General features: G+C 45.6%; 1 protein-coding gene across 2 annotated transcripts in view; it reads left to right on the top strand.

The window, feature by feature from the left end:
• The first annotated feature begins 623 nt into the window (after positions 1 to 623).
• Positions 624 to 24,115, top strand: part of LOC142587546 (peroxisomal ATPase PEX6-like) — a 91,934-nt gene continuing 68,442 nt past the window's right edge. The window contains exons 1-4 of one of the 2 annotated variants that reach the window (XM_075698627.1): positions 624 to 1,650; positions 6,003 to 6,139; positions 9,120 to 9,359; positions 12,228 to 12,396. In XM_075698627.1, coding sequence (XP_075554742.1) covers positions 1,096 to 1,650; positions 6,003 to 6,139; positions 9,120 to 9,359; positions 12,228 to 12,396 — 1,101 coding nt within the window. In that variant the 5' untranslated portion in view covers positions 624 to 1,095. The remainder of the gene's footprint in view (positions 1,651 to 6,002; positions 6,140 to 9,119; positions 9,360 to 12,227; positions 12,397 to 24,115) is intronic. The other variant, XM_075698626.1, reaches the window with a different exon arrangement.

Below are 24,115 nucleotides of genomic sequence, written 5' to 3'. Positions count from 1 at the left end.
GCAAACAACCGCATTTCCAAAAGTCCTGGAACCATTACGCATTTCCACATACCTCGGAGCCCCTCGTACCTATTGTATCCCCATAGCGCTCTGTGGTTTATTATGGCTGCATTTGTCTTCCACTTCACTGTTATTGTTTTTTGTTGTGTTTCCATATATCTATTGCCTTCGTTTATCCATATACCAAGGTATTTATATTCTGTTACCCGAGGTATTTCCTGGCCCTGTATTGCCACTGTCTGTTAATTCACTGTTTTCATTGAATACCATAACATCTGATTTTCTAACACTAAATTTCAAACCTAAATTGTTGCCTCCCTGTCCACAGATATTAGCCAGACGTTGCAAATCACTTTGCTTGTTAGCTAGCAACAGAATGTCGTCCGCATAAAATCATTTTTAATTAGCCTTGATGGGTGGGCGCTTCGATGCGCTGGAACCCCAGCGCCAGTTCTTCCCTGTCGGTGGCCTCTCAGAGCACATGATCACAGTTTCTTTTTTTTTCGTTAAACTTAGTCAAATTTAAGATTAACAATAGTACTTTGCTGTAGGCTTAAATCACTGGATTTGATGTTGATTCTTATTATTTAGCGGTGCTCATGATGCGGAGAGTGGCAACACTGGCATAAATGGTTCCTCCCATTGACAGCTTTTACGAGCAAAACATGGAGCAAAATGACAAGCTCGCGCTCGCTCGCTAGCTTGTTGAGCGTGGACACACACCCGAGCGTGGACACGTCACACACGAGCAACGTGCACCAACTTTCAACTCGCCCTGTCTCTTTCGTCTGCTTCGGCTGGGTTGCGATTGCGTAATATTAAAGTGCGCGAAGTTTCAGCGAAAACGGGGTTAGCACGGTCGTCGCGTCTTTGCTTAAACTATTTGCGTTGATAAGCTAAAAAAGACCATCGCAAAACAGCGCACCTGCCGTTCTGTGACGGTGGCCTTCGGTCGAACGTAGACTGCTAGCGCAACGCCAGCTTCCTACGGCAATGCTCCCCTGAACGAGGAAGTCGGCTGTGTGTGAATCTCATCCCTTCGGTGCTACGTGCGATCCACAAGTAGTGCTTGAAAAGCGACCACAGCGCGCCACGATGAAGCGAGTTCGAGCCAAGCTGTGTCTGATGCCCGATTCCGCCTCCAGCGGCCGTGGCGACGACAACGACCTGCGTGTCAGGATCAGTCGAAGCGTCGCCGAGAAACTGTCGGTGGGCAGTATACCCGACGACGGTACTCTGGCCCTTGTCGTCCCCGAAAACGTCGCGCTCACCTGTCCGGGCCTCTTCGTCGACTACGCGGTCGTCGGCGATCGCGAAGTGCCGAGTTCCGCGTTATCTGGAGGTGCCGTTCAGCTCTTCGTGACTCGGGAGTTTTTGAAGCGCAGACGAGGATGGGGCGACGGTCAAGCGGTGGACGTTCTTTGTGGAGTGCGATGTCCGCGCCTCACCAAGGTGTCGTTGCTGGCAAGGAGCGCCGACGCGTACGCCAAGCTAAACAGTCCGAGCCTCTGGGAGGCGCTGGGCGGCGGAGACCGAAGCGACGGTATCCTGTGTCGCATGGACGACAGCCTGGCCGCCTTCGGAGACGACGCGGTGCTAGTGGTCGACTGCGAGCCGACGCGCCAGGGACTCATAGTGCCCGAGACGCAGGTGCTCATTGTTGCATGCATGTTGTACTGCGTGTGTTTGGTAACTGCACGAAGATCTACGTGCATCACGACGTCGCGCGTATTTGCCTATTTGCCGCGCCTGAGTGCTGCTTTGTTCGAAGCAGTTGTTTCCCCATGTCGCATTATTAGTTGTTTGACATACGGTTCTTCTCAAAGACGACGAGCAGGGAGCGTAGGCGAAGGGCGCGAAACTTCAACTGCTTGCAAGTTCTTGGGCTGCTACTGTACACATTAGATATCTAGATGGAAAACACTCTATAAATGATATTCTTGTCACTCCATTGTGGCACAACACATACAACTCATTGCTAGTAATCAGTTCCCAGGAGATTGCACCAGCTGTGTGTCATGCATACCAGTTTTCATCATACAGACTCACGCAAGGCTGAACATGGTCCACAAAACTGCAGGCAACGGAGGGTGCTGCCAGCCATGCAGAAGCGCAGCCATGCAGAAAGCTGCTCTGATCATTTGGGGTGTTGACATGCTGACTTGTTGGTAATGGGTACATGAACAGTGTGAAAAAAGACATGGACAAAACTAAACTGACACACAAAATGCAGGAACGCAAAAGTAAAGGCATGCATAAAACATGCACGTTTGCACAACGTATAGCACCCCTGCGCATTTCATGCTGGCCTTTACTTGTGTGCTTGTCTTCTTTTATCCCGTTCACATTCCCATTAGAGGAGCAAACCAACTATGCCAGACTAAATTTTTGGTTGGCAAACTACCCGCCACGAGAGTGCAGTGACTATGGCATTATGCTGCTTAGCTTGAGGTTGTGCTTTTGATACCGGCTGTGGTGGCCGCATTTCAATGGGGGCAAAATGCGAAAACGCTCTCATACTTTCATTTAGGTGCACGTTAAAGAACCTCAGGTGGTCAGAATTAATCCCGAGTCCCCCATTATGGCATGCCTCATAATCAGGCTGTGGTTCTGGCATGTAAAACTCCCCAATTTTTGGGAGTGGGTGGGGGGGGAGGCAAACTGATGTGCATAATCCAGGGCAGAAGACAACAGATAGGGAAGAGAAAGGAAAGCATGGAAGATAAGTTGCTGTAGCACACTTCAGTTTCTGGTTGTGTTGTTGCTCTGAATAGCACACTACTGTGAAGGTATTAACAAGTGTGCAGTATTTGAGTAATGCGTACACTAGTACACAGTGTCGTGTTCTTGTGCAGTCTTTGTCTGCGTGTGGTTTCAGTAAAAACGGGGTTTGCAAGGTCGTCACGTCTTTGATTAAACAAATTGCGTTGATAAGCTAAAAAAGACCATCGAAAACAGCACACCTGTTGATCTGTGATGGTGACAAGCCTGGCGTATAGCCCCTGTCATTTCTGTCGAGAAATAAAGCACTGTGCTGCCAAGCAAGGAAATGCATATTTGAGGGCCGATTTCGGATTTTAGAGGGAGCACTGGATGAAGTTCAAGCGGTAAAAAAAATTATGCAGATCCCACACCCTGTGGTAATCTATGTGAGTGAAGCTTTCTGTGCTTGTTGCTTTGATTGACAATAATTAGTTGTGATGTTGACAGTGAATGTAATTTCTTCAATGTTTAGTCTAGCTCGAGAGTGGTAACTTGATGTTAAACGTTACCTTGCGTGCACCACTGCTGTGTGTCTGGTAGTACACAGAACACAAAGAGAGAGGTGTTCGCTTGAGGCATTGTTGCACGCCATATTTCATAACCTCTGAGAGGGTTGAGCATCGTCATTGCCTCACATGGCACATTGCATTGTGGCAGAAGTATTAAACTTTAATTGAATTATGAGGCTTTACGTGTCAAAAGCACAACGGGATGATGAGACATGCTGTAGAGTTGGACTCTGGGTTAATTTTGACACCATGGTGTTCTTTAAAGGGCCCCACACCAGGCCTTATAGCAAATTTTGGTTATATACTGGAGGTTGTCACGTGTCCTCTAGGGAGTGTTCTGCTGCACAAATTTTTCAAATGAGCTCATTAATAGCCAAGATAGAAATATTTCAGTGCCTCGAACCCATGATTTCAGCAGGCAGGGTCCACTGCCAAGCAAGGCACTCTCTCCACTCACCCCGTCTAGCGTTTGCAAGCAAAATTCCTTCCCTACATTCTCCCATACCAGCCCTCGAGGATCACGTGATGCATGCGTCCCAGGCCCCGCCTTCATTTTTTTGTTTCTCCTTGCTTTTTTTTTCCTGTGCTACGCATTTCTGCTGACTGCGCCGCGCACGAGCTGTTGTCTCATTCGCACAGTGCACAGTTTTGCACGCTGCGCACAAGGAAGCATGACTAGCGGTATAATTCAGTGCTACGCGAATACTGAGCCAGAACAAGCAGAATGTGATCACCCGCTGGAACACGGTAGAAAATGGCATAGTTTCGGTACGTGTGCATGTGACCGCACGACCGTGGGAACAAGCACACGAAGCACAAGTACACCTCTCTTGCTTCTGTGTGAAGTAAAACAAAAAACACACGTACATTCCGTTTGTGTGTTTTATAAATTTCTCTAAACTTTAATTCGTAAATTCAAGCAACAGATCACACAGATATCAGACGTTGTCTTGAATGATTCTCAAAGTCACGTGTCACCACGAGCGACGTCACATTGTGCGGATCCAATTATGTAGGCGCATTAGCCCGACTACGTCACTGTCCCTCTGCGGGCGGATTCACCGCGAGTGAAGAGGGAAACGGCGTTCAGATTGAAATTTCAGGCCTTTTCGCGGCACGTAGTGATGTAATTTACACAACCGTTGGTGCGCATTGTATGCTCTGTGCTTGTCAGCTCAAAATGGCCAGACATGGTGAGGGGCCCTTTAACGTGTTCCAAAATCTAAATGCTTGAGCATTTTTTATTTCATCCCCGTCAAAGTGTGTCAAAATGCTGCAGTCGGGATCAAGCCTGCAACCTCGAGCAATGCCATAGCTGCAAAGCTACTGCGGGGCCACAGAAGTGTTGATCTGACGCGTGACCACTTCCGTAGTGTCGCCTGGGCCCTGCAGTGTGCATTAATTAATGTGGCTCTGCTTCTGCACGCCCTGCATAAGTTGTTCGCTTGACATATTTGCATGGTGTTCTTTCTTAAATTCACTTAAATTTATCCTGTTTCTCTGCAACCGCTGTCATGTATAGTAGTAGCATTTCCTTGCCTTCTCACGTCAACTTTTCCCTATCGCCCCCTCCCCCTTTTATGGGAACTGTGAGTGAAGAGTGGCAACGCTGTTATTTACTTGTTCCATGACTGCATTGGTTCTGCCTGTGCTCTGCTTCCTCTCCTCCCTCCTCTCTACCATTCTGTCTAGCTTCCCTCAAAACTTGCACTTTAGTAGAAAGGTAAGCGCTGCAATTTCTGTAGTGCTTTTGCAGAGGGGTCACGGATAATTACAACTGTCAAGAGGCTAATGTGGCAACGCCCAGGGAGCTCCAGAGGGTATTATGTACATTCGACATGGTGCAAAGGCCAAACGAGTTTCTTGCATCTCTCTTCTTCTCTACCACACTCTTTCTGTGTATATACATGATCTGAACCATCCCCAACGCGGCGTGCAAGACAGCAGCAGCAGCAGAGGGAAAGTTGAAGGAAGAAGCAAAGAAAGATTCGCTTTAAAAATCCACATGAATCTAGTACTGTACGTTCAACATTTTCTTTCTTTTTGTTTTTCCAAATCCTTTTTTTTTATAGCAAAAGGCTGCAGTGCTCTGTACAGCTACGACAGAGACTGTGCAGTTTAAACAAAAATAAGGATTGTCACAGATGACCAGCAACTGGAGCGGCAAAATTGCGATATACAGTACTTCTGTAGATTGATAGGTAGGTAGATAGTCAGGGTGTTTGGTTCTTTCCAGTGTTGCAGAGCAAGGGAGGTCGGCAGTTGCCTGCAACAGCATTTGAACGATTGTGAATTTATCTCACAATCTTTCCATCTCCCAGGCCACGTCTACTTACTAAACTACCCTTGAACATGTGGGATGGGAACAGTTTGATACCCTTGCTGTCAGCGATGCATCAGCTGCCAATGCAGCACATCACAGTTTCGCCACTCCTGTTGCCGGTCACATGTGCTAATCCTTTTTGGTTGCCACTGTGCAAGTTTCATACACATATGTTGGCTGCTCAGTGACTATGCTGTATCATTGCCGTTCACATAAATTTGATTTCCAGATGTAGCAGCTGGTTTTAGTGGAGACAGAATGCAAAAAAGGTACCATTGTGCCTTGCGTGCATATGAAGAACACCATGTGGGAAAACCTAATCCCGATCATTCCATGCCAGCTTGTGTCACTGTGGCAGGGTTGCTTTATGACATTAAACCTGATCGGTCAATTAATGTCTTGTGTAGGTTGTGGTGATACGGCCATCACTGGAATACACCCCGGCTGGTGACACTGGTTCATGTGACGACGTTGTCAAGCTGGCTGGCACCATTTTGTACACTAGCCGCATTCTGCAGTCAACCCACCGAACCAAGCGAGACAGGTAGGCATTGGTTTCCAATTGGTGTACTTGTGCCATCTGGTTTCCCACCAAATATGAATGAGATGTATCAGAGATGTTTTATAGGTGTGGGAGAGAGAGAGAGAAATAACTTTTATTTATGTAGCCGGCAGATTGGTGGGGGGCCAACCCCGCCTAGATGGCGGCCAGAAGCCCTTGAGCTCTAGCGGCATCCTCAGCCTGCCGGACGGCAAAAGTTGGTCTGTGGGGGCCAAGCTGAGCAACACGGTCTCCCACTGCTTCCGATCCTTAATTTTTTTACCCTGTCAGGGCGCCCAAGAAAATTATTTTTGCTCCACCAGTATTCATAGCAGTGGTGGACATTGAAAAATGAGCAGTAATGTGCCGTGGTGGCACTTGTTGTGGGCAGTGGTACTCTACCTGTGGTGTCAGCACTGGCTGGTTCTCAGAGAGTGTCTTAGTAGAGAGAGGTCACATGAAGATTAGGTCAACTCCTTTGTTTTGCTGCAAGCAGTTCAAATTGAAGAGCCGCAGCAGTATCCTTGGCAGCAATTTTCTACTGGCACACAGAAAGCGATGATACACTTTAGTTGCAAAATCTATTGATCTAGCTCAACTTTAGTGTCCCTTTAATATTCAGTGCACTCAACTGCTAAGGGACTTAACTCTGAGGGAAAGCCAGTGTGCTGCAAAATACATACCGTAAAATACTGAGCAAGCAACCCCCCCCCCCCCCTCGTGCTGGGGTATACTACCGAAAAAGGGGGGAGGGGGTGCACTTGCTCATTTGGCTGCAAAATTCAAGATGCTGCCCGGAAGCTTTTCTTTTTTTTCTGAAAAAAAGAGAGAAGGGCATAGTGGTGCACAAAGCAATAAAAATTTTTATTGATAGGGGTAGGGGGGGATAGGGGGGGTGCTCAGAAACGGGCATCAGTTAGAAGTTAACAGAGGCTAGTGGGGGGGCGCTTGCATGGGGTCAGGGTGCTTGCTCGAAATTTTACGGCATACACATTTGAGAGTTGGGTATGGAGTTGCAGGAATTGAGGATGGAAAGTAGTCGCTGGTGGACTCCGCATAATGAGCAAGGAAACAACGTGCACTTGGACTGCATCGACTTTGAGCAATTGTCCACGCCAACGGCTCGGCCAGTGGCTGTGTTACCCCATCTGTTGAGCACAATATCAGTAGGGTGACTACTGTGGTAACTGACTACCAGAGGTAATCATATTTCACTTGAGGGCCAGAATGGAAAACAGGCTTGAGGCCCGAGATTTCTGCAAGCTTGAAGAGATTGCAGGTGGTCAAAATTTATCCAGAGACCCACCGCAGCAGTCCAGTGGCTGTGGCGTTACGCTGGTGAATTCGACATCGCGAGTTCGATCCCAGCTGTTGAGGCTATATTTCGATGGATGCGACATGCAAAATAATCCGTGCACTTACATTTGGATGTGTGTTAAAGAGCACCAGGTGGTCAAACTTCATTTAACGTCGCCCACTATGGTGAATGAATTCGAGAGTATGACGGAAGCCCGTCTGGTCGGGATGATTGGCGTCTGGATTGGTTTGTGTCCGAACCTCTACCTTTTAAGTATGCCCCCACTATGGTGTGCCTGATAATCAGATCGTGGTTTTGGCGTGTGAAACCCACAATCTAGTGTGCCAGAGAGAATGAAGTGATGGAAAGGGGGCACAACCATGTGGAACTATAGTGTACGGAGGAGGCACAAAACACAGAGCAAGAACAGCAAAAAGTTGAAAGAGTACGGCAACATTTGTAGCTGAAAGAATCAACACAGGTAGTCTCAGCGGGAGAAAAATGAAATAAAAACTGTTCAAGCCGTTATAGAAAAATTGATTTCTTCTTTTCTTTTGAGCATGCAGTGTTACACTGAAAAGGTCTTGCATGAGTGAAAAGTGTTTCATATTCCAAAATTCTTTCCCCCCACATATTACGCATGTACATATATGCATAATATCTCATGTCCAGCAATGCCCTTCTACTGTTGATATCTAAACCAAAAAGCATTTCTTTGCTGCAGAGTGATCTTGAATGCATTGTGGCATGGACTGTACGTTTAGGTGTTTGTCATTTTGATGCAACGAACAAATGATGTTGCTACCATCCCTCCCTGCTGTAACTTTGTTCGATTAGGTTGCAGATGCAATTGAATTAACAAATGAGTAAATAATTGTTAAGCAATTTAGTACAGCAGGAAAAATACATTTCTGCTGCAGCCTGCACTTATTCAAGCGTTATATATTGTTTTTTATATTATAGAGAAGTAAAAAAAAGTTGCCTGTGGCAAATAGGACATTCTAGTCCTTGAGTTGGATTGCTCAAAAAGGGGAAATAACTTCCACAGGTAAGCAAAATGCACAGTCAACTAGATAACACAACTTAACTGATTAACTTTTTAACAAATTTCATTATGGCACACATTGCAATTTACGAATTGTAGTGGTGAGTACGCAAGGCTTACTTGGAAAGAATTCTGAGGATGACATCAGTTTCGAGATACTAATCATTCCTCAGGTGTGGAACGAAGTACATTGGCATTCCGGGTACTCTTGTGTTTTAATGCAAAAATGGCATTTTATAAAAGAAGCTAAGTGAAACAACAGTGCATTTTTACCGCAAGTTTGACGACGCACATCTCAAAACCCGTGCCATCTTCAGAATTCATTTAAAGTGGATATGCCTTGCTAATTTACCGGCTTCACTTCATAAATTTCAATATGTGCTGTAAAGAGATTAGTTAAAAAGCTCATAGGAGAATTATGTTAATTAGTGAAATAGGTGTTTTGATTTACTGTGCAAATGATGTCCGCCTCCTCAAGCAATCCAGTTCATGGATTGGAATTGTGCTATCTGGCCAGAAACAATTTTTGAAAATTCTGTATAGTATGTAAAAAAACACCCAGCACTACGTTATTGATTACAAGACACGATGTGTGACATGTTGTCATCTGTGTCAAGTGAACCGGCTCCACTGTGCCGCAGATCTGTGGCAGCGGGCATAGCCGCATCGACTCGGAGGCGAGCCCCGGGGCTCCTGCGCGTCCACATCCTTCCCCAGTTGCCAGAACGCAACATACCGGCAACGGCTGACCCGCTTAACTGCGTCTTCCTTGGACACTCGACCATGGCTGCCCTGGGCTTCGCCGAGGGTTCCTGGGCGCAGGCGTGGCTGCAAGAGCCGGGAGGCAGCAGCCCCAGCACTTCGTCGGAGCCACAACTCAAGTGAGGGCTTGAAGTGCTGCAGGAATGGCATAAACGTGACGCAGAGTGCATTATGTTTGCATGGTGCAGAATGCACAGAAATGAGAAACAGTCTTTTTTTTTAACGGACACGAAAGGGAGCTGTTAAATCAAGCTAAATTGAAAAATTAGCCCTTTACCATAACGAATTTGTCATTCGTAGCGACAACAGAGACTTCGCACACGAGAAAGTGAAGAAAACGGAAAATTGGTATGGCACCACCTGTTTGAGACTATAATAGAATAATTAGAAAACAATGCTGAAAAAAGTTAAGACGCACACACAACATGAACACGAGCATGGACGATGAAGCACCTTTGTCAGCTGATTCGTTAGAAAAGAACACAGGGCGAGTGAAATTGTGAGCAGAAAAGGCACTGCACAATGAACTACACAAAGAACATGGTACCTCTCATGTGACATCAGCACTAGAGTTATTGTATATGGCTTCTTTTAGGGAGGGGACCTTGTACAGTAACTTTGATTAGCACTAGCTCTGGCTGATTCACAGAGAGGAGCAGAGAGAGAGGTCACAAGGGGATTGCGTCAACTCGGCTGTTTTGGCACAGAGCGTTCAAATTGCGGAGCAGCAGCGGAAACTTCGGGGGCAGTTTTGATACCTTGCAACAAAGTGATATATTGGCACACAGGAAACAATGATGGACTTCTAGATGAGTAATCTATCGATCGAGCTCGACCTAATATTTTCCTTTGGCGCCCCTGCATAACACCTGGATAACACCCAACTTGCAAAAAATTTTTGAATGGCAGGTTTAGAACCTTTTCACAGCAATGTTTCCTGCCCTTTACTAGAGCCACATTGTTTGAAAGGCAGGTCAAGTATACTTTTCAAACAGATACTTATGTGGTACTGCCGAGGCTGCTCAGCCAAAATTACCAGAATGGGCCAGAACTGACACACTGTGTCTGCAGTGAGCCAGAGACCAGGAATTTGATTTCCGGTTGCTGGGGCCACATTCCAGTGTGCATGAAATTTAAGAGCATTCCTCTACTTAGGTTTAAGGCACTGAAAAATCAAAGGCATGTGAGCACTGAAACATTGAAAAAGCTTTTTTTTTAAATATTTTTCGTTGGTGAGTGTACGTTTTTCTTAAACCATGTTCTTCCTTCACCAGACGAGCTTTCGTTAAACCTTTGATTATTCTTAAATTTAAGTCCATATTAAAGAATGCCAAATGGTCCAAAATAATCCGGAGATCCCCTCTATGGCATCACTCATAGCCCAGTGTGCATGCAATTAAACCCTGCAATTAAAAATCTGAGAAAAACATGCCACACTTACTTGGCTTCTTTTGTGGCATGTTGCTTGTGTGAGTACGCGTACTACCTGTCCTGAACTATTCATTAGTGCGCAGTAGTGTTATCATTTGTGCAACTTGTTTTTGACCATATTTTTTTTCCAGCTGCTTTAAAGAGCGTGATAACAAACGTGTTATGAAATGGTGATGGAAATGTCGGACCATGACCATCCAGCACTTAAGTAGGAATTAGAGTTCTAAATTGGCAATAAAAGTCTGAAAAAACAGTATGTGGCATGGACTGGCGGTGGAGCCTTGGTACTTCGGATGTAGTTTATGAGATTACTATACCTAAGTCAGCTGTTATTAAGTGCCGCATACTTATTGCTTAAAATTGCAGTTCATGTAATATTAGCCTATTGTGCTTTATGTAGCGTATAATGTAGCAAAGTTTGTGCTAATCAGCGATGCTTGCATCCCTCAATGCATGGCGGTGCACACGATTGCTTTTGCACACGCGCAAAATTCTGAGCACGCATCTGAGCTAAAATTCCTTTGTTCCAGCTCGTTCAGGTCTTCCAAAGATGACATGCGTCGGCAATTGAAAGCACATGTGTGGCTATGGCAACACGCTGAACTGTGTATGGCGTGTCATTTCGAAACTGTAAGCGCAGCTGCCATTTTTTATTCGAGAGCTTGTGATATGTTTTAGTACCAGCAGGACATCGCTGTATTCTACACAAAAGAGCGAAGCGTTATAGTTGGCCGGAAGCGTAAACTTCGGAAACTCCTGCGGCACGTCCCCATTCCGCGAAGGTCTCGGACATCATAGTCTTGGCATTGCGAATGCGTGTCAACCACACAGAGCCGTAAAATGATGTTATCAATCTCGCTTTGGGTGAAAAAAATGTATTGTTCGAAATGTACAATGTCACCGCAAACCATTATCAGCAGTCGGCAACGCGTGAATTGAAATGCCACCGAACCGTGACCTGCTGATAACAGCCTAGTAAGCACCACTCCTGTGCAACATTGCGTGGTGCAGCATTCCTGCCGACACAGGCCACTTGAATATCAGCAGTAACGTCGGAAATGTTTGAGCAGCTGCTATTACCTTGGCGGAAGCACATAGATGGCTGTTCCAAATCATTGAAATAGGCGTAATGCAACTAGTGTTGCACAGCAAGAGTGCAAATGCAAATGCAAGAGTGCCACCTTAGTGCCGTCATCATAGCGCTTGGACTGAAGCAGGCCGCGCACTGCCATGCGCCCAGTTTGGTCACGCTTCCGTGCTATGGGACTTTGCGTGTGCCCTATTTTTTACATTGACCATGTTTGAAGCATTCTTTGTAACCGTATGGTGATCTTAAAAATGTTCTTTATATCTGGAAGCAGTTTCAATAAACAGGGTCAGGAAATCGTAAGTACACTGAAATGTGGTTGTTATAACCGATAGATTGTTGTATCTGGGATCATTATAAGTGGGTACGACTGTATTGTGAATACTTGGGAGGCTCAGAAGAGGGCTTACGTGGCACAGAAAGTGGCTTAAGAAATTGCAATAAAGTTGCTCAAACCCCTGCATTGCAGACGTCAGGTGGCGATCTGGAGTGTAGAGAGGCTGCACATGCTGGAGAGCGAGTTGGCGAGTGGCGTCGCTCTAGAGGACGCTGCACACCTGAGCCCCCACCTCTGGTTTCACCTGCACGACAGGGATCTGCCTGCGCTGCTGGTCCGGCCCACGGCCCGGCTCCACCTGGTATGCACGTATGCCATGCTTCCTACTTGTGTGAGAGCATTTGAAGCTGCGATACAAAATACACAAGCAGTGAAAAAAAAATATATGGACCTAAAAAGGCAGGGATCGGGACAAAGAACATAACAGGACAAAAATTGGAGTTGCATATTGAAGCCATGTTCCGGGCTTGTTGGTTAGCTGCTGTAATAATGAATAAGCCAATGACACAAAAGGTGACAAGGGCAGGGGCGTAAGACACAAAATAAGGATGCACACAGGTGTAATTTTTTTTCATAATGCTTGTGTGATTGCTAGTGTATGTATTTTATTTGGGCCTGATAATCCTGTCCTTTTCTTTTTACACACCATTCACTTATATGTTAGAAATAAATATGTTTGCTTATTTGAAGAAAGACAGCAGCTGACATACTACTTACTATATACTGACATACTACATAACCCTACTTGGGAAACCCGGAGCAGTTTTCGCTAATAAATAGCCTTCGTTAAAGAAAAGCTTATCCTGTCTAGTGGAATTACTGCTCAGCTTCCTTTCAAGGAACTTGTGCTGGCTTCCTTTTTAAGCCCTATGCTATAGTCTGGTCGACGTGACCCTCCCCTTCGTAACTCTTTATCTGCCAATAAGGATTCCGCAAAGTTCACTTCATGAGCTTCCATGCAAAAAAATTACAGCAGAACTCATCTCATGATGTCTGTTGACAGTAATACGAATAGCAATCGAGAAATGTAGTGACAGGCCATAATCCTGAAATCCTGTTTATTTCACACATGCAGTGGGCAATTCTGAGACTCAATGATTCGGCTGTGTGCTACATACCCCGATATCGTTCCACTTTGCTATGGCACTTGCTTGCCAAGGTTGCCTATGAGCATGGAGGCATGATGACAGCTGTATGACACTGACACAGTGGCAGTGGAATGAGGAAGAAGAACTGATATCGATGAAAAGACAAAGGCTCATACTGACGACGGCATGATGACAATGGCATGTCAATTCTTAAATTATGACGAGGGTAAAATGATGACGTGACGGCAATGACATGAAGGCAATTAGATGACAATGGTGGTGTGATGACGAATGTATGACGGCAACTAGATAAAGCGAGAATGTCGACAATCACATGACCAAGATGGCGTGGCCACGACGGTATGACACCAGATGCATGATAGCGTCTTTGTGACGACGACGCAATGATGCCGATCGCATGACAATGGCATAATCACGATTGACTGATGACAGCATGGTTACGATTGAATGCCGAACAAGGAATGACGTCAATGGATCGATGATGTTAGTGTGATGATGATGGCATGACAAAATCAGATAACGATAATAACATTAAATGAGGACAGCTGGCTCCCAAAAAACATGGCGGTGGGATCTGGCTCTCGAGCAGGTGGGGGTAGCACGCACGCTTTTTTCTTCTTGTCCTTCCTGCCTCTTCTCTTGCACTGTGCCCACTACTGCAGGTGGCATTTTTCCCCTTCTTCTAAAAGAGAATCGTCTCAGTGGTGAAGAAGCGGTGTAAGAAAAAGAGGGGGAAAAGAAACATGGTCAAGGCATATGCTCGCGCAAGGAACGCAGTCACAGCGACAGGAAACACACAAGTACGGCAGTGGTGAAGCGTGGCGTGCAGAGTCACAAGACACAGAAAGGTAACCGCATTAGCTGCAAATAGGAGCACAAATATAAAAAATGAAGAAATGAAGAAAAAAAAGAATAATCACGAATGCATAACACATGGCTTCATGCGTACGACAGGAACAGTGTCTGGGCTAGGTTGTTGCCTACGCCGTGTTTGAGCAGCACTGTCCGGAAGGATTTCATAGTTCACGTCACTAATGCGGTGCAGCACTTTGCATGGGCCAAAATATCGGCTGAGCAACTTTTCACTAAGGCCATGGCGGCGAACAGGAGTCGATACCCACACTTGGTCGCCGGGTTTGTGGTATACTTGTCTGTGGCGGATGTTAAAACGGCGTGCATCTGCATGCTGCTGCTGACCGATGTGCAGCCGCGCAAGTTGGCGAGCTTCCTCAGCACGCTGAGCAAATTCTTCAGTGTCATTAGTTAGACGCTCCTTGTCTTGACATGGAAGCATAGCGTCCAACATCGTCTAAACTTCGCGGCCGTAAAAGAGATGAAATGGCGTAAAGCGCATTGTTTCTTGTATGGCGGTATTATATGCGAAGGTCACATAAGGCAACATATGATCCCATGTTTTGTGCTGGACGTCAATATACATAGAGATGATGTCCGTGATGGTCTTGTTTAATCCCTCCATAAGTTTGTTTTACTACGGATGGTAAGCAGTCGTCTTTCGATACCTGGTGTTGCTCAATTAGAAAATTTCATCCATGAGCTCTGTTGTGAATGCCATCCCTCTTTCCGGTGATTAAATGGGACGGGGCACCATGGCGCAGTACAATGTGGCACATGAACTGCACTACTTCAGAAGCCCTGGCTTGTGGGAGCACCTCTGTCTCAGCATAACGAGTTAAATAGTCAGTCAAGACAATCACCCAACTGTAGCCGTCGTTTAACACAGGAAAAGACCCAAGAATGTCCAAGCCGACTTGGTTGAATGGTTTGTGGGGTGGTTCGATCGGTTGCAATAACCTAGTGGGCTTCATGGGCGGTGAATTTCGCCGCTGAGATTCATGCCAGCCTTTAACATACCGTTTGACGCTTGCCGAAAGCCTGGTCCAGTAATACATCTAATACATACCGCGCACTCTGGCAAGCATTTGTGAGGAGCCCAAGTGGCCAGATGTTGGCTTGTGATAACAAGCGAAAGGAATATCGTCCCACAAGTCTTTTGGAACCACCAGGAATTAGGCTCGATCATCCGATCGGGCGTTTTTCTTGTAAAGCACATTGTCGCGCAAACAGAAGGACGTCAGTAGGCAACATAGATGGGGTAGAATGGTTTAAGCGGCCCTCTAAGTGGTCGATGATAGATCAAATTTCAGTGCCGTCACACTGTCGTCTGATCAAGTCAGATGCAGTAATGGCACCCAGGAAGCCATCATCATTCTGTGACTCTCGACTGAAAGATTCGGCGGGTGCATGTGACAATGTGTCAGCATCTTTGTGCTTGTGGCTAGACTTGTAAACGATAGTGACGTCAAATTCCTGTAGCTGCAAGCTCCACCGTGCCAGTCATCCTGAAGGATTGCGTATGTTTGCCAAACAATGTAGGGCATGGTGGTCAGTCACCACTTTGAAAGTACGGCCGTAGAGATAAGGGCAAAACTTCATAATTGCCCACATAACCGCGATACATTCTTTATCTGTGGGAGAATAGTTCATCTCAGTATGGGACAGTGAGCGGCGAGCTTAAGCTATTACTCTTTCTATGCCGTCTTGAGGTTGGGCTAGTACTGCGCCAAGACTGATGTTACTTGTGTCATTGTGCACCTCGGTGTCAGCATCATTGTCAAAATGTGCCAGGACGGGTGTTGACTGCATGCATTGTCGTAGTTCAGCGAAGGCTGCCTGTTGCTCGTTTGTCCAGGCAAATGGTGTGTCATCCCTTGTGAGGAGAGTCAGAGGTTCCGCTATCTTGGAGAAGTTTTCAATGAAACAGCGTTAATATGCACACAAGCCTAGGAAACACCGCACAGCCTTCTTGTCAGCCAGAGGAGGAATGGCTGCTACCGCGGCATGCCTGTCGGATTCGGGTCAAACTCCTCTGGCGCTTACGACGTGTCCGAGAAACTTGAGCTCTTCATAACCAAAGGGGCACTTTTCTGGTTTAAGAATGAGATCAGCCGATCAGCACACTCCACAGGAGATAAAGATGTTGCTCAAATGTTTCAGAAAAGACCACTACAACTGAGGTTTTTAGCGCACGAAAAGGGACGAAAGACAGTGGCGAAACGAGGACACAGCGCTAACTTCCAACAATGGTTTTATTCCACAAAACGGTAGACACATATATATATAGGTAACACCCACAACCGTACGCATGCGCATATGTACTGATTTTTAGTCAAATGAGACAGCACCGAGACATGTGTAATGGAAAGTTAAGATGATATCAAAGATGAAGACCGACCATGCATAGCCAAAAAAAATTTTTTTTTGTAATTGCAAGTCTAGAAGATTAAAATGTAATCTCCATCAGGCCACCCTCTGTGTCACGTTTAAAAAATCGGACGACAGGATGAGGAGTCCACTTCACGGGAAAATACGAGAGTGAAGCAGAAACGCGCAATCATACCGTACATCCACGATATCTCGCACAGACTGAAGAAGATTGGCAATAACGCAAATGTAAGCGTCATCTTTTCAGCGCCAATCAAGCTGTCCAACTTGTGCAAGGCCAGCTACTGTGGTTCTGAGAAGCCCAGTTGCCGGACAAATCACAAGGAACGCTACGTTCATTGTGTGAACAATATCGTGTATGAACTGCCCCTGTCGTGCGGCAAAAAATACATCGGCCAAACGGGAAGGTGCCTAAATGACAGGTTGCGTGAACACGCAAATAATGTGCGAACTGGAGGAGTGGGGCATCTGGCTTTTCACTGCAGAAAGCATGGGTGCAGTCCCATTTATAAACAGTGCACGGTGATAGGAAGAAGCCCAGCGCAAACAACACGTGAGATTATTGAAGCGGCAAAGATTGCTAGTTTAGGGAGCGCGTGTGTTAGCGCGCCTTCAATAGATCTTTCAAGTAAAGAATTCGATTTTTTAAACGTGACACAGAGGGTGGCCTGATGGAGATTACATTTTAATCTTTTAGACTTGCAATTACAAAAAAAAATTTTTTTGGCTATGCATGGTCGGTCTTCATCTTTGATATCATCTTAACTTTCCATTACACATGTCTCGGTGCTGTCTCATTTGACTAAAAATCAGTACATATGCGCATCCGTATGGTTGTGGGTGTTACCTATATATATATGTGTCTACCGCTTTGTGGAATAAAACCATTGTTGGAAGTTAGCGCTGTGTCCTCGTTTCGCCACTGTCTTTCGTCCCTTTTCGTGCGCTAAAAACCTCAGTTATGGAATACCAACACGCCCTAACCTACGCTCTTTCAAACCACTACAACATCAAGATACACGAGACAAGTCTGCCACTTCAGTCCAGCGAGGACGGTATCCATGATTCGCTGAAAAGTAGCTGGGGCTGAACACAAGCCGAAAGGGAGCACTCGGAATTCATAGAAGCTGTCGGAAGTCACGCAAGCAGTTTTCTCGTGGTCTCGTTCATCTACCTCGATCTGCCAATACCTGCTTTTCAAATTGAGTGATGAAAAATGCTAGGTGCGCCGCAGTCTGTCTAACGAGTCGTCGATACATGGCAGTGGGTACATGTCCTTTTTGGTCACGTTGTTGAGCTTCTGGTAGTCGACGCAGAAGCGTCGCGATCCGTTGTTCTTTTTGACAAGAACGACCGGAGACGACCACGGGTTCGATAAAGCCATCTTCAAGCATCTCTTTTACTTGCGCATGTATTGCTTCTTGTTCTTTCGTTGACATGAGGTAGGGCTGCTGGCGTATCGTACGTGCGTCATCGCATGTGATGATCCTGTGCCTTGTGATTCAAGTCTGGCGTACCTTAGAGGAACTTGCAAAACATGCTCTGAATTCAAGCAAGAGCTCGCGCAGTGCTGCCTGGTTGTCTTTTGATAGCTCTGGATTAATGTCAGTATTGCCCAGTGACTTGTCAGGCATCCTCACGGCTTCAGAGGCGATCATTCAGCCACATTCTCTATTGCATCAGCAAATGCAATTAAAGTACCCAGAAAAGGTGTCGATGCCCGTTACTGAAGTTGGTGACAAGCAACTGAGAACGGCCATCACTAAGCTGTAGCGCACTTCTAGCTGCACAAACACCTTGCGTCAATAGATGTGATAAGTTACTTTCTGCGACCACTTTGCCTTTTAGCATTCCACCGCACATAACTTTGACTAGGACACTGGCTCCTGGAGGAAGCGTAACGATTTTGGCAGAAACACGAAGGGCATCATCACGTCAGTTGTCGTCGTATCCATCGATTGCTTGGTCAGCTGAGAAGGTGATTACACATCCCCATAGGTCTATAACAGCGCTGTATTCTTGAAGAAAGTCAACCGTGAGAATGACGTCACGGGAGCATTTGTATAGGACATCATCATCATCATCAGCCTGGTCACGCCCACTGCAGGGCAAAGGCCTCTCCCATACTTCTCCAACTACCCCGGTCATGTACTAATTGTAGCCATATTGTCCCTGCAAACTTGGAAAAGTGGTAACGTAGTACCTGTATTTAAAGGCGGCGACAAGACAAAGACAAAAAATTACAGACCTATTTCACTCATTAGCGTCTCATGTAAGCTACTAGAGCATATAATTTATACCAACTTAATGAGTCACTTACAGAGCAACGGATTCTTTTGCCCCACACAACATAGGTTTCGCCGGGGATTCTCATGTGACACTCAGCTAATCGAATTCAGCCATGATATCGCATCATCAATAAATAACGGACACCAGGTTGACTGCGTATTTCTGGATTTTCAGAAAGCTTTCGATTCTGTTGCACATAACCTTCTACTCACAAAACTGGCTGCCATCAAAATTCCAGCATCACTGATGAAATGGCTGGAGGCGTATCTTACTGGTAGAAAGCAGCGTGTTGTCCTTGAAGGACTGACCTCATCAGAGACTGAAGTCTTATTGGGCGTTCCACAGGGGTCCGTCTTGGGCCCACTGTTATTTATAATATTCATAAATGACATAGGAACGCATCTTTTCAGTCACATACGCCTGTATGCTGATGATTGTTGCATATATCGCGCCATTATGTCCCCTGCCGATTCAAGTATCTTACAAAATGACCTTCTAACAGTGTCCACGTGGTGCGACAGCTGGAGCATGAAATTAAACTCTGCCAAGTGCAATGTCATTCGCTTCACTAACAAAAGGGTACCACTTGTTAAAAATTACTTTCTAAACACTGAACCATTGATCGAGGTAAGTAGTTACAAGTACTTAGGCGTTGTCTTTAAAACTAATCTTTCTTGGAATGACCATATAGAGAGCGTGGCGTCTAAGGCTAGTCGTATGTTAAATTTTCTAAAACATAATTTCTGGAGAGCCCCCCATAAGGTAAAAGAAACGCTTTATTTAACAAACGTTCGTCCGATGTTAGAGTACGGCAGCTCTGCCTGGGACCCAGAGACAAACACAGCCATTAACCAACTGGAACGAATACAAAAACGCGCCGCCCGGTTCATTACTGCCAACTATGATTTCACTCAGAGCTCATCACAAATACGTGTTAACTTGGGATGGCCACTTCTCGAGAACCGACGGAAATATTTGCGACTTAAAGTTTTCTTCAATATTTACACAGGCAAGACTGGTTTGTGCAGGGACACATACATAAAGAACCCAAGCTACATATCACCTAGAACAGATCATCCGCTCAAGGTACAAGAGTACAAATGCCGTATCAACCTATATAAGCATTCCTTCTTTCCAAAAACTGTACATGATTGGAATAAACTGACGCTTGAAATTGTTACAGCAACGCCAACTGTGTTCGAAACTTTGTTGTTGAAACATTTATATCTTTAGTTCTAAAATGTGTTTCGCTTCGGACAGAATAGGAGATTAACCTTTTCTGTCCGCGGCTTTTTCCCTTACTCGCTGTTCTTTCTTTTCCATTACTTTATTATAATTATAAATAATATCATTGCGTTGTATTATGTACTAAAGTGTATTTATATTGTATTCCATAATAACCTTAGGTGTAATGTTGTGTTAAGTACTGTGTTTTCAATGTCAATATTTTGTTGTATTGTGTATTAGATGTATCCTTTTGTAACATCAATCATCTGTATTTCCCTCATTTGTATATTCCTTCCCCCTACTCTAATGCCCAACATTGGGCGCTGTAGGTATGTAAGTAAATAAATAAATAAATAAATAAATAATCTCATCTGCCCACCTAACTTTCTGCTGCCCTCTGCTACGCTTCCCTTCCCTTGGAATCCATTCCGTAACTCTTAATGACCATCGGTTATCTTTCCTCCTCATTACGTGTCCTGCCCATGCCCCACCCCCCATTTCTTTTTCTTGATTTCAACTAAGATATCATTAACTCGTGTTTGTTCCCTCACCCAATCTGCTCTTTTCTTATCCCTTAACGTTACACCTATCATTCTTCTTTCCATAGCCCGTTGCGTCGTCCTCAATTTAAGTAGAACCCTTTTCGTAAGCCTCCAAGTTTCTGCCCCATACGTGAGTACTGGTAAGACAGCTATTATATACTTTTCTCTTGAGAGATAATGGCAACCTGCTGTTCATGATTTGAGAACGCCTGCCAAACGCACCCCAGCCCATTCTTATTCTTCTGATTATTTCAGTCTCATGATACGGATCCGCGGTCACTACCTGCCCTAAATAGATGTATTGCCTTACCACTTCCAGAGCCTCGCTACCTATCGTAAACTGCTGTTCTCTTCTGAGACTGCTAAACATTACTTTAGTTTTCTGCCGATTAATTTTTGAACCCACCCTTCTGCTTTGCCTCTCCAGGTCGGTGAGCATGCATTGCAATTGGTCCCCTGAGTTACTAAGCAAGGCAATATCATCAGCGAATCTCGATTTACTAAGGTATTCTCCATTAACTCTTATCCCCAGTTCTTCCCAATCCAGGTCTCTGAATACCTCCTGTAAGCACGCTGTGAATAGCATTAGGGAGATCGTATCTCCCTGCCTGATGCCTTTCTTTATTGGAATTTTGTTGCTTTCTTTATGGAGGACTACAGTGGCTGTGGAGCAGCTATAGAAATCTTTCAGTATTTTTACATACGACTCGTCTACACCCTGATTCCGTAATGCCTCCATGACTGCTGAGGTTTCGACTGAATCAAACTTTTTCTCGTAATCAATGAAAGCTGTGTATAACGGTCAGTTATATTCCGCACATTTCTCTATCACCTGATTGATAGTGTGAATATGATCTATTGTTGAGTAGCCTTTACGGAATCCTGCCTGGTCCTTTGCTTGACAGAAGTCTAAGGTGTTCCTGATTCTATTTGCGATTACCTTAGTAAATAGTTTGTAGGCAACGGAGAGTAAGCTGATCGGTCTATAATTTTTCAAGTCTTTGGCGTCCCCTTTCTTATGGATTAGGATTATGTTAGCGTTCTTCCAAGATTCTGGCACGCTTGAGGTCATGAGGCATTGTGTATACAGGGTGGCCAGTTTTTCTAGAATCTGCCCACCATCCTTCAACAAATCTGCTGTTACCTGATCCTCCCCAGCTGCCTTCCTCCTTTGCATAGCTCCCAAGGCTTTCTTTACTTCTTCCTGCGTTACCTGTGGGATTTCGAATTCCTCTAGGCTATTGTCTCTTCCATTATCGTCGTGGGTGCCACTGGTACTGTATAAATCCACTCTAACTATCTCGTCCATATTAGTAATGATATTGCCGGCTTTGTCTCTTAACGCATACATCTGATTCTTGCCTATTGCTAGTTTCTTCTTCACTGCTTTTAGGCTTCCTCCGTTCCTGAGAGCATATTCAATTCTATCCATATTATACTTCCTTATGTCAGCTGTCTTACGCTTGTTGATTAACTTGAAAAGTTCTGCCAGTTCTTTTCTAGCTCTAGGGTTAGAGGCTTTCATACATTGGCTTTTCTTAATCAGATCTTTCGTCTCCTGCTATAGCTTACTGGCATCCTGTCTAACGGAGTTACCATCGACCTCTATTGCACACTCCTTAATGATGCCCATAGGATTGTTGTTCATTGCTTCAACACTAAGGTCCTCTTCCTGAGTTAAAGCCGAATACCTGTTCTGTAGCTTGATCCTGTAGCCTGACAATGACTGTATCAGGAAACCTGTAAGGCGACGATGGCTTGAGGACAACAGCATGACGAGAGTTGGATCACATAGCTAGAGGGACGATAGCATGATAAGAACGGCATCATGACGATGGTCCCACAACCTAGGCATGATAACAACTGATGATGACGATGTGACAAAGGCGGAATAATGACAAATGAATGACAACATTCCTTCTCTCTTTGCTATGGCGCTCACTTGCCAAGGTCGCCCATGAGTATGGAGGCAGGATGACAACTGTATGATGCTGAGGCAGTGATGATAGAATGAGGAAGAAGGAACGGTATCGAGGGAAGAGCAAACATATATATTGGCAACAGCATGATGACCATTAGGTGACAACGATCGTGTGACGATGACTGTATAGTGACAACCGGATGAAGAAGCGAGAATGATGACAATCGCACGAGCAAGACGGCATGGCGACGATGGTATGACAACGGACGTATGACAACATCAGCCTGAAGGATGTCGCCGCCATGATGTCGATGGTATGACACTACTTAAAAGGGAGAGGTCTGGACACGGAGAAAAATAGTTAAAAATTTTTATTTATGTTTCGGCTCCCCCATGGGAGCCTTGTTCACAATGTAACAAGCGGCAGAGCTGGCGCCCCTTTTTATGTGTGGCTCAAAACATGACTAAGGCATCTGGTATACATGGGCGGCATATTGCCTTCGTTGCGATTTAGAGTGTGCGCTGTGGTTTGGATGATTAGGGACTCAAGATTAAGATGCGAAGAATGATTTCGTTCCTTGGCAATCACGCGAGATTTCTCCCAGTTAATTGTATGGGATGTGGTTGTGCAGTGTTCAGCCAAGGCATTCAATGCAACGTGTCATTTCTGGATGTCATTCCTGTGCTGCTTAAGTCTTGTTATGAAGTTGCCGGTTTCACAGATGTAGACATACCGACAGTCCGCACACGGAGTGACATACACTGCGCCTGGGAACTTTTCCTTTCCCAAAGCGTCTTTCACATGCACGAGCTCTTGTCTAAGTTTCCGGGTGGGTACGTGTGCAGCCTGCACGTCATATGACCGCAGGACGTGTGCAGGAGTCTCGCTTATGCCGGGGACGTACGGAATCGAAGCCCGTTTTTTGGGGGGTCCAGGCTGGGTAGGTACTGTGCGAGCCAGCTGGCGCCCTACTGAGTCTATGAAGTACTCAGGGTAAGCACGTTTGCCAACGAGTGGCGAAATTATTCTGTGAAGAAAATTTGACAGCTTGTAGAGCGGCGAACGTGTGAAGTCCACAATGGGGCGCAGGGGAGCATCTGGCTTGTGTACTTTTGGCAGGCCATATATTGCTGGAGCAGATCCATTGTGGCAAAGCAATCTGTAGTACAACTGCTTGTGTTGAGGCGGCGCCATATGGAAGATGTCGGCCAGCAGTTTCTGCAGGTCCCTCTGAAGCTTGGGTGTCGGGTCTCTTGCGACGCCGGTGTATGTGTGAACATCACTCAATAGCAAGCACATTTTTTTGATGTGTTTACTCCTGTCTAGAAGGTCGGTAGCATTCCCCTTGTCGGCAGGAAGCATGACAATATCCCGATTCTCCTGCAGCCTCTTGACGGCATCACATTCTTGCTTGCACAAGGTGTCCACTGTGGGTTGGGCGCACAACTTTGACAATATGTTTACAACGCGTGTGCGAGCCTTGTCACGGCGGGATTGGTCGACCAAGTTCACAGCGCACTCAGCAGCGCATATTATTTTCTTCGTGTCGGTTGCAGGTCTCGTGTTGAAGTTGACACCGAGATTTTGAACTGCCATCTCGTAGCCGTCTGGCTGGTATGAGGACAAGTTGTACACAGAGTTTTTGAGGGCGCTTGACGGACGTGCTGTGTTCCACTGCTTCAGCCTTT

This window comes from Dermacentor variabilis, chromosome 7 (assembly GCF_050947875.1).
Source record: "Dermacentor variabilis isolate Ectoservices chromosome 7, ASM5094787v1, whole genome shotgun sequence".
Lineage (NCBI taxonomy): Eukaryota > Metazoa > Arthropoda > Arachnida > Ixodida > Ixodidae > Dermacentor > Dermacentor variabilis.
Note: the sequence above shows the minus strand (reverse complement) of the source record. Positions and strands in the feature narration are given on the sequence as shown.